This window comes from Lipotes vexillifer, unplaced genomic scaffold, assembly GCF_000442215.2.
Source record: "Lipotes vexillifer unplaced genomic scaffold, Lipotes_vexillifer_v1.1 scaffold539, whole genome shotgun sequence".
Lineage (NCBI taxonomy): Eukaryota > Metazoa > Chordata > Mammalia > Artiodactyla > Lipotidae > Lipotes > Lipotes vexillifer.
Window position 1 is genome coordinate 1,283,308 of NW_006789542.1, and position 10,855 is coordinate 1,294,162.

The window sequence follows — 10,855 nt, forward strand, 5'->3', positions numbered from 1 at the left end:
GCCGCTCCGTGGCATGTGGGATCTTCCCGGACCGGGGCACGAACCCGTGTCCCCTGCATCGGCAGGCAGACTCAACCACTGCACCACCAGGGAAGCCCTCACCATTCTTAAAGGCCATTCAAGAAGTGGCAAATGTCAATCAAGCACAAGTTGTCACAGATAAGAAACAGAGAACCAGAAAGAGTTCTTAGAAATGAAAACTGAGTTTCCAAATTAAAAAATGCAATAGGCAAGCTGAATTATAAAAGGAAAAGCTAAAGTCCTAGTTAAAGATCTCGAAAGAAAAAAAGGAGATAGAAGACGTTAGGGAAAGTAGAGAGACATGTTACAAATTCAGGAAGCTCATCCACGTGAAAGTGGTGGCAAGGAGATGCTGGAAGGGAACAAAATGATAGAAAATAAGTTCTCTGAGCTAAAAAAAGTTAGACTGAAAGAGGCCAGCAGGTGCCAGACAAGAAGAATGAATAAGGACCCACATCTAGACACATCCCAGGGAAATTCCACAACTCTAGGGACAGAAAATTCTAAAAGGGAAAATAAATGAAACACATCTAATCAGTAACGGAGGCTAGAACACAAAGTTGTAAGGAACGAGGTTTTACAGAGTATTTCATAAATCTAAGAGACCCCAGATTGTCAGACACACCAGAAAACGCTGCCATTAAACTGTGACACGTCACTGATTGTGAAACACATTCCAGTTTCAAAGATGGCAAAATGTGGGGGGAAAGTGCAACTGAGGATCGATAAAATACAGTGCTTATATGCAGACCAATTCTCAATCTAAGGTTAAAGACATTTTCAAAAACACCATAAGTCTACTGTGCATATCTCCTCCGTGAAAAACTTACTGGAGTTGGTACCTAACAGAGTAAGAGAAAAATCTAGACAGACAGTGTGAGCCACAAGAGCCACATATGAGCGCAAGAACTAAAAGAAGCACAATATATATGTGCTGGGGCTACCGTCTAAGTTAAAGTCTAAATAAAGTCTAAAAATATATGTGTGTACATACATATATACACACACATATACAATAATGTGTATGTATATGTTTCATCAAGCCAGGATGCTCAAAGAGTATCACATTTAAAGAGCAAAGTTTTCAGGGCATTTGGTGATTCTTTTTTATGGGTCCAACTATGCTACTATTTGTAGAAATCATACTACCATGTAAATGTGATTTAATGGTTTTCAATGTTCAGAATCAATCTATAGATGAAGCACAGAAAACCCAGAGTTAAGGAATGGGATGTAAATGACACAAATAACTTTACTAGACAAAATTCAACAACGAGGGCTGACTTGTTGCACTTTACCGTATACAGCAATTAGTCCATATATGCCGTTCCAAACTTACAGATCAAAAAATAGAGCTATAAGTGTAGTTTTAATTGTTAGCTATGGTTTCTGAAAAGTGGGCTTGATTTTTGTTACCTCATGTTCTGTCTGAATTTTTTCTTTCTTACTGTGTGCATGCATGGAAAAAAAAAAACACCCTTACTGCCCAAAGGTAGACTTGCCAAGTTTCCAGAAAGTGGTAGACACTCTCACAGTAAGAGTTGCCTCATTCTATCTTTCAAAAAAAGCAAACAAGTTTTCCAAAGATTGGGGGGGGGGGTGCTCACTTCCATCTCCATGTACCAAGAAAAGATAAACTGATTTGTACCTAATGGCGCAGAACCAGTTTTGCCCCCTCTAAAAAGTTAATTCCCTGGAAACTGTACCTGAGAGGTCCTTAGAACATGCTGCCAGCTTTTCCAAGTGACTGTTGATTTTCTCAATGGCTCTGAAGTTCTTGCTCCTCTTCAGGACATCCACGGCGGACCGGGACTGTCGATCCAGCAGAGTGGGGTCTGCCCCAAAGCTCAGGAGCATCTGCACATCGTCTGTTTGTCCTAGAGCAGGCCAAAGTGAGAAGCAGGGTGGGGTTTGTCATGGTTTCTTCCATAAGGAGACGTCCCCATGAGTGCACTTCCTCCCAGTTCCCGGTCTGAGCAGCCTGGGGCAAGGGGACCAGTGTCCCTCTCTGCTTATAGAAACTGACGGCCTTGGGCAATTCAGCCAAGTCCCCAGAGCAAGGAGTCCTGTGTGGAGTGGGAAGGACAATAGATTTTAAGAGGTTCAGAAGTGTGCTCCTCTCTACCTTTCTCCCCTCTCCTTGGCAAAAAGCAAGGAGAGGGGGAATCTGGTTACTAGGCAACAGTTACAGCTGTAAGGATGACAGCAAGCTGTGACTTCAGATTTCTTTATTCCCTAGAGAGGAAACAGAATATACTCCCAGAAAAAAAGCCTGTCTGGAGACAAGAGAAGAAAGTGGCAATTGCTTTTGCATCAGGGTCTTATTGTCACTGTTTCAACCCTTGCAGCCCCACCTCTGGCTGCCAGCTCCATTTGCTGCTTTTTTTTTGTTTTTTTTTTGCGGTATGTGGGCCTCTCACTGTTGTGGCCTCTCCCGCTGCGGAGCACAGCCTCCGGGCGCGCAGGCTCAGCGGCCATGGCTCACGGGCCCAGCCGCTCCGCGGCACGTGGGATCCTCCCAGACCGGGGCACGAACCCATGTCCCATGCATCGGCAGGCAGACTCTCAACCTCTGTGCCACCAGGGAAGCCCTCCATTTGCTGCTTTGACATATCTATTTGCCAAGCATCAAGGTGTCTCTGTGATCACAGGTGCAACAGATTTCAGAATGTAACAGGTGTATCCCTGGAGGTACCAAGACTTATGTGAGCACAGAGGGTTAAAGGAATCAATGCCCAATTCCCAGCTTCCATACCCGTGCTTTCCTAAAATTTACCACCTTAACAAAGCACCTCTACTCCAGGTATCGTCCTGCTGGTGATGCTCTCCTTCCCCATCTCCCCAGTCCCAACTGCTTTTCTCCCATTTTACAAAAATAAGACAAAATTAAAAAGTCATACTTCTTACCCATCAAGTACCTCACTGTGATAGGCAGAATTCTCAGACAGACCCTGAGATTCCCAACCCCTGGTGTACACACACCTTCTCCCAGTTACCCATTTAATACTAATCTAAACTCTGCTATGATGAGACTTTGCAAATGTATTTAAGGTCCCAAAGCAGTTGACTTTAAGATAGGGAGATTATCCCGGCCTGATCACATGAACCCTAAAGGTCAAAGGTTTAGAGGTCAGAGACAGAAGAGGGCAGAGATTCAAAGTATGAGGAATCTGATGCGCAAGAAGTTTTCCCCTGCTGGCTTTGAAGACAGAGGAGGCCATAGGACAAAGAATGTGTGCGATCTGTAGAAGCTGACAGCCAGCAAGAAAACGGGACCTCTGTCCTGCAAACTACAAGGAACCGGATTCTGCCACAATCATGTGAGCTTGAAGGAAGGCCTGCAACTCCAGATGAGAATGCAGCCTTAGACAGTACCTTGATTACAGTCTCAAGAGACACTGAGCAGAAAACTCAGTCAGATCATGTCAGACTACTAACCTACAGAGTTAGAGTGTCATTTTAAGCCATTAAGTTTACGGTGATTGGTTACATAGCATAGAGAACTCATCCAATTACCAAAGTATTGCCCCAAAGGAGGTGAAAGCTCCTGACCTCCAGAGTATCAACCTAAGGGAAAATCAAGTAGCTGCCAAGCCCCTTTTAAAAGGCACCATGACACATCCTTCTCTCACCTCCCTCCAAAATTATTTTTTTTAACAATTACTTACAGAAAATTTAATATATTTATCTTGCTTTGGTGATCTCTGTAATAATAATAATTTTGTAATAATTAAATCCAGAAAACAATTAATGCTTAGAGTCTTAAATCACAGAAAGTTTTTTAAAATTTAAAGCTACGTAAGTACTTTTGCTCAAGAAGAGTATCACTGTGATAAGACTTTCAAGGATAAAATATATTAAACTTCTTTCTGAAAAGCAAACTGAAAATATGATCCAAAAAAAAAAGGAATGCATAATTTGATATTTTTGACTATTAAAGCCTGTCACAGGATGGCAAGGGTAAAGCGGTCAGTTGTGTGGGTTCCCAAGCGCCTGAAGTCACTCCACCCACAGCACAGCTCCGAGTGGTGCTGCCACTTACGCTTGGTGAGGTACCCTGGGGAGTGGGCGGCAACCATGTGCAGGACGGTACGGCCATCCTTGTCCTTCTGGTTGATCTGACCTTTCCACTCGGGCTTGTAGTCCATTAACCACTTGAAAAGATGGTTTTCCCCTGAAGGAATGAGTTACTGATGTTATTGTCAACACAAAGAAAAGCTGCAAAGCAAATCACTGTGCACCACACCGAGGGAACCCAAGGGGCATCCAACACACATTGTCACTTGCCACAAACAGGTGTGGAGACACAGAGTTTGTGCATTGAAAGGATGAGTCATATTAAGTTATTCATAGGAAACTTAAGTCAGATTCCCTAGAAGCAGAGCCTGAGACAGAGATTCTTGTACGTGTGATTTACTGACAGAGGGAGAGAGACGGGGAGGGAAGCAGGGCAGGGCAGGGGATGAAGGCAAGCAGAGATGTGGCCTCAGCTGAGTCGGCTTCAGCCTGATCCCACGGGGAGCTGTGGAGCAGGAACTGCACTACAGTGCTGACCCACCTTGAGGCAGGGGCTCACCTTTTGTACCCCGGTGTCAATCAATCCAGAGCTACAGAACCGCCTCCAGAGAGGGACATGGTGCCTTTTGGCAAAGAGCAGCTCCCTGGCAAAGGAGGCTGGGGTGCAGCAGGTGGGGCTGGGGGCACTGGTCGTAAAGAGGACCTGGGCAGGGCAACGATCATTACCCCACTACGTTACTATCAACAGGACAGAGATTTCAAACTCCTTCCCCAGACTCCTTCCTTGTAAGTCCTGGAAAGCCACATAATTCTGCCAACTCTGTGGACACCATGTGTCACCATGTCAGTTTTCCTCTGAGAGACAAATCGGGGATAAACTTGAAGACTTGATCTCATCCACACCTGCCTCTAACCGCAGGAGCAAACTTAAAAAGTAGACACAGAGAGGAATTGTGACTTTCATACCCAGAGGCACACCTAATTGGAAACTGGGAGGATTGGATCAGACTGCTTTTAATCAGACTTTATACTTTTAAATGTTTTATCCACTGTATAAGAGTGATACCTTTTATACAACAGATGAAATGTATAACGATAGGGCAAATCTGGCTGGAGCAAAGATGGGGGCTCAGGTCTTCAAGCCACTGGCCACCCCTACTCCCATCCTGAGGAGATGCTACAGCCTAAAAGAGGAAGACAGTGTAGACAAGTTCTCTTGGCTCCTTCTGGCTCTAAGATAGTGTGGGTCAGTGTCCAACAGTGAAGCTACATATGCTTAGAAAAGAAAAACAAACTTCTATCTAAAGTGTAAATGTGGATATTGTATGTGTGTTTTAATGATAAAAATATTTTAAAATTCAAATCCTATAGCCAGGTGGTGAAGACTAAAAAAAGAAAAATTATATATACATATATGAAAATAGGATTCCTTTAAAAGAACCACAAGCAAACTGTATCAGCAATAGCTAGTGTTTCCCTTGGGGTTTCCCCCCTCCCACTCCCCAACCCACTAGAGTTGGTCCTCTAGTCGAGAGAAAATGAACTAGGAAAAAGACCATGGCTGCCTTTGCCACCAGGAGGAAACTCCCTCCACAGCTTCCCTGAGAGCTCTGTCCAGCAAAGGCTGTCTGTCCCAAGGCCTGTCCTTGAATCCCAGGGCTCCACTCTGCTGCCAGGATCTGTCTGAGAACACAGAATCCTTTCAGTGTGGGCCTCTAGCTATGAGGTCCCGGGAGAAGGAAAAATGATGCTGTTTCCTTGCTGCCTTCATTCATCTGAATGATCAAATCATGAACTATTCAAATCATCTGAATATTCCACATTCTGGTTTCACTTGAGCTAAGCACAGTCCCTGAGGCCCGAGCTGGAGGGCAGCGTGGAGGGCGTACCATGAGGAAAGAACTCACTGGCCTGGATGCAGAGGCGCATGAGGGTGTGCAGAGGGTACGGTCCTATGGTCTCAATGCTCGCACCCATGGAGATGAGCCACTGGACTAGCCTGGGCACCTGTTCCATTTTCTCATAAAGTCTGATGAAGACATATTTCTGGAGAAAAAAAAAACACAGGAAGAATTATGGCAGTGGCCATATCAATATGAAACTTCAAACTCCTTCCCCATAGAGTTTGGGGTTCTTTTTCTTCCAGTTTTATTGAGATATAGTTTGATATACAGCACTGTACATATTTAAGGTGTATAGCAGAATGATCTGGCTTACCTACATCGTGAAACGATGACCACAAGTTTAGTGAACATCCATCATCTCATATAGATACAATATTAAATTTAAAAAAAAATTCTTTTTGTGATGAGAGCGCTCAGGATTTGCTCTCTCAACAACTTTCATATAGAACATATAGCCGTGTTCATTCTATTCATCATGTTGTACATGACATCCCTAGGACTTATTTATCATATAACTGGAAGTGGTTACCTTTTGACCGCCTTCATCCAAGTCCCCCTTCTCCCACCCCCCACCCACAAAGTTTAGAATCAGTAAAACCCTGATTAGCTGTGGCCCCAGCCTAAGATTACTATAAATAACAAATTTGCAGTGAGGTGGCTGAAGGGGAAGGTCCCAAACACCACAGGCCAGAAGTGGCCTGACTTGAAACCGTATGTGTCAAGAAGCCACCTTACCTCAAAGAGACTTTTCAGTGATAAATTTGGGACGTGGAGATTTCTCGGTAGCCGGTCTTTTCTCGCTGACAGAAGTAGAAATGACTGATGAAAGGGGAGAAACAGAAAAAGCTGGAACAATAATGGTCTCCACATGGGTTATTAGAACAAAATTAATCTTAAGCTTTAAAACACAGAAACAAAAAAACAGAACAAGACACCCTCTAGCCCTGTCTCTTTAAGTCACCTGCCAAGCTCTTCAGCCTGAGCCATGATAACCAAAGTGTCTCTGTCTGGCAAACTTCCTGTTGGTGCTGAGAGCTAAGCTCTCTCCACCTTTTCTCAAAGCCTGCTGAGGACAGGAGTAGCCGACGGCAGGCAGCATTGGGACAGTACAGGGGCAGGGAGGTAAAGAAGTAATTTCCTGCAAAGCTCTTAAAGCTTAGCAAGTAGAAGAATCAAATCCTTTTGAAATAGCCCACCCCAATTAATTCTTTAGCACATTACTGCTATTTGGGGTCCACGAGACCCTAGCGAGTGGTGTGCTGGGGCAGCTCCTATCAGTGAGAGCTCACTGTGCACATCTCTTCCCAAATGTGAGTCCTCCAGTTGACTTAGCAGCTTGAAATTGGCCATTGAAGTCGAGAGAATTTACACTACAGGAAGTGGCAAATGCCGCAGATCAGGACTTTTTTTTTTTTTTTTTTCTCAGAAAGTCCGTTGTTAAACCACTGACCCTAAACTGAATCCCAGAGAAGTTAAGCAACTTTCCTTAGGTCACACAGAGAGCAAATCCTGAGAGGCCCCTACTGGGATCATCCAGGTACGCCAGCTGGTCCAGGAGTTCTAGGCTTGGCATGGCCATGACTGGAGACCCAGTCTCAGAATCCACGTCTCTGACATATGCTCTTGCCGGTGGGCGTGGCACCACAGGGACTCAGTCTATGGCTACATCTTGCTTCCAGCTTCTTTCAGTTTGATGCCCACTCTTAACTGCTCACCCTAAACAGATCCTACTGCCCAGACACTCCCAGATGACAGGTTCAGGGCTCTGACAATCCTGATGGCTGGCCTGGCTTTTATAAGGTGCCTTTGTCTGCAGTGTTTGAAAATGGCCTAGGCTCCACTGCTGGTAGGATATGGGACCACCACTTGGGCTAGATTCCTGGGCCATCGTGGCTGGCTGGGTGATAGCCTGTCAGGAGCTACTGGGCTCCCACTCCCTCCCTCCCCACATAGACTATGGAGCTCTATTCACGTTCATCCCACGTGGGGAAGAGGGGACATTAAACGTTCTTTCCTGGGAGCTGTAAATGGAACTACTTTCCTGTTAATGAGGCCTAAGGCCTCCCACTCACAGATCTACCCTAACACTTGGAATCACAGAATTTTAGCACTTTTTAAAATAAAGCTAGAAAGATCTCTTAGTTTACCCATCTTATCGGAAAAGAGAAGATCCCAGATTTCTTGTTAACAGGGCCCCAGATTTCTGATTCCTGGTTCCCCAAGAATGCAGCCTGCTTTCTGCCCCCTCACTGCCACGTTCTCGAGACTGTAATATGGGGATGTGCTTCTGGGAGCCCGTGGCCAGACTTTAGGGGGTTCCCATGAACTCCCTGAAGCTACACTTGTAATTGTGTGTGTGTGTGTGTGTGCAAAGAGAGTCCCATCGATTTCATTAGATTCCCAATAGCACCCGTGACCTTCTCAAAAACCGAAGAATCCTGTATCCTACAGTCATCCAGCCTTCCTGGGTCCAGAGTCCTTACAGGCTGCCCTTGCTTTTGGTGACTTTTCTGGACTGCCTGGCTTTAAAAACCCTGCAGGCCCTTTCTAACCAAACTCCCAGCCTGGGCCAGCCCATTCTCAAGAGCGCTTATAGGCTGGCGTCAATGACAGCTACTACTCATTGGGCACTGAGCATACAGGTGCCAGGTGCTATAAAACCCCTTTGGCTCAGTGTCTGGCACACTGTAAACCCTCAATGAACATTATTATCAGGTGCTTTTGGTCCATTATTTCTAACCCTCACCTCAACTGGGAGGGAATAGGTTTATATCCTGCAACTTCCAAATGAGGAAATGAGGCTCAGAGAGGAAGGAATTAGCCTAGACTAGACTGGGGAGGATTTGGATTCAGGGAGGCACCTGTGTGGCACTGAAGCCCAGCTTCCACAGTCCACTGGGCTCCTCCATCCCAAGGATTCCTGGCTCTGGATTAAGGTCCTACAGCCTTGCTGCTACCTGAGGGTAACAGTCCCTTGAAATCATACAGCAAGCCTCTGAGAAGCACAGGCACGTTATCAGGCCTTGGCTAGCAAATGCCATATAAAGAGGATTATGAAGATGAATAGGCAATTGTTTATTTCCCTCATTCCACATCACCATTAGCATCTGGACTTTACACTTCTTTGATGACAGTGGAGACACAGCAAAGAGTGAGGTGCCACAAACTGTTTTCCTAGCTTAAAAAATGGAAACTGGCGAACCGATATATCTCAGTGACTTGTCATCTTTAATGAGGTTAAAGTTTAAAAGTTACTTTGGCATCAAGATAAGCAAGTACTAAATTATAATTCCCTAGTGCCAGCAGAAAGAAATCATTTAAGCAAGAATGTACCTTCCCCACAAGAGAGCCATCTCCTTTCACTTACATGCCAGAATCCTTTCTTTGCCAACTTTTCTATTACAGATTGCCACACTTCAGTTGAGAATCCAGTAGTGAAAATATAATCGAACCAGGGCAAGAAACTTTGCAGAACAATAGGGTCACCTGAAAGAAAGTTCCAGAATTTAGAAATTTTAACTTAGGGAAAGTCTAGAACATCCAGGAAAAGGTCCTCCAATTAAGACCACACATAGACAAATGATAAATTTAAGATATCAAAAAGAAAAGAGAACTGGGAATTCCCTGGTGGTCCAGGGGTTAGGACTCGATGCTTTCACTGCACGGGGCAAGGGTTCGATCCCTGGTCAGGGAACTAAGATCCTGCAAGCCACGTAGTACAGCCAAAAAAAAAAAGGAGGGGCCATATAGGGGTGGGGGAGTGGGAGGTAGACTCAAGGAAGTATTGTACAACATAGGGAATATAGCCAATATTTTGTAATAACTGTAAATGGAAAGTAAACTTTAAAAACTGTATAAAAATTTTTAAAACTTTAAATAAAAAAAGAAAGGCCTTTTCAAAGTATATAAAATCCTATATAATTGAAGTGGTAATCATTTTAAGTTTGGGTGAAAGTCAGTCCCCTAAGGCAGCATAATGTGACCTAACACTTACTTAGCTTCTCTATTTGCCAAGCCCAGTGATGGGTGTTATAGTAATCCCTCAAACAAACCAATAAGGCAGTGCCTATTACCTCCATATATGGAGGAGGACATGGGCGCTTAAGGGAAGTTATAAAATTCACTTCCTTTAAGAAAGGTGACAGGGGCTTCCCAGGTGGCGCAGTGGTTGAGAGTCCGCCTGCCGATGCAGGGGACATGGGTTCGTGCCCCAGTCCGGGAAGATCCCACATGCCGTGGAGCGGCTGGGCCCGTGAGCCATGGCCACTGAGCCTGCGCGTCCGGAGCCTGCGCTCCGCAACAGGAGAGGCCACAACAGTGAGGGGCCTGCGTACCGCAAAAAAAATAAAGAAAGAAAGAAAGGTGACAAATATCATTTTCATCCAACAGTGAGAAACTATGAGAAATGAGATCAAGCTTCGTGGCTTATCGTGCAGCTAGTTCATGACAAAACCAAGACGGGAACCCAGGTCAAGCAGCTCTTTGAGTCAATTTGCACTCTTTCAAGCTAGTGGCCTTTTGCATTTCATGACCCTGCAAACTCATGGATGAGAACATCCAAGGTGACAGGTCAGGGGCCAGAATAACATGGCACCTCTTCTAGGATTATCGATTTTCAAAAATGAGTAAATAGCAAAACATATATTGTATAAAAAAGATACACAATTTTCATAAATACATTTATCAAAATTTAGAAATTGGGCCATGGGCATAACATTCATCCTCCAAAAACAGGTATGCTTTGGTAGAAAAGTCTGGGATGCATTACCCTAAGAAACCCTGTTAATTGCCCCCCTCAGGATCCAGATTTCTTAGAGGGGCAGTCACCAAGAGACAGTTGTCTGGAATTCCCATAACTCTGGCCTGGCTTCTGACAGAACAGTGGCTTTTTTTTTTTTTTTTTTTTTTTTTTT

The 10,855-nt window shown here is 44.7% G+C and overlaps 1 protein-coding gene across 1 annotated transcript in view; it reads right to left on the reverse strand.

Moving 5' to 3' along the window:
* Positions 1-10,855, reverse strand: part of TRANK1 (tetratricopeptide repeat and ankyrin repeat containing 1) — a 65,741-nt gene that overhangs the window by 46,587 nt on the left and 8,299 nt on the right. Inside the window, exons 5-9 of the mRNA XM_007462697.1 lie at positions 9,310-9,428; positions 6,678-6,761; positions 5,946-6,084; positions 4,064-4,195; positions 1,728-1,898 (exon numbers count right to left, since the gene is read on the reverse strand). Of these exons, the coding sequence (XP_007462759.1) occupies positions 1,728-1,898; positions 4,064-4,195; positions 5,946-6,084; positions 6,678-6,761; positions 9,310-9,428 (645 nt within the window). The remainder of the gene's footprint in view (positions 1-1,727; positions 1,899-4,063; positions 4,196-5,945; positions 6,085-6,677; positions 6,762-9,309; positions 9,429-10,855) is intronic.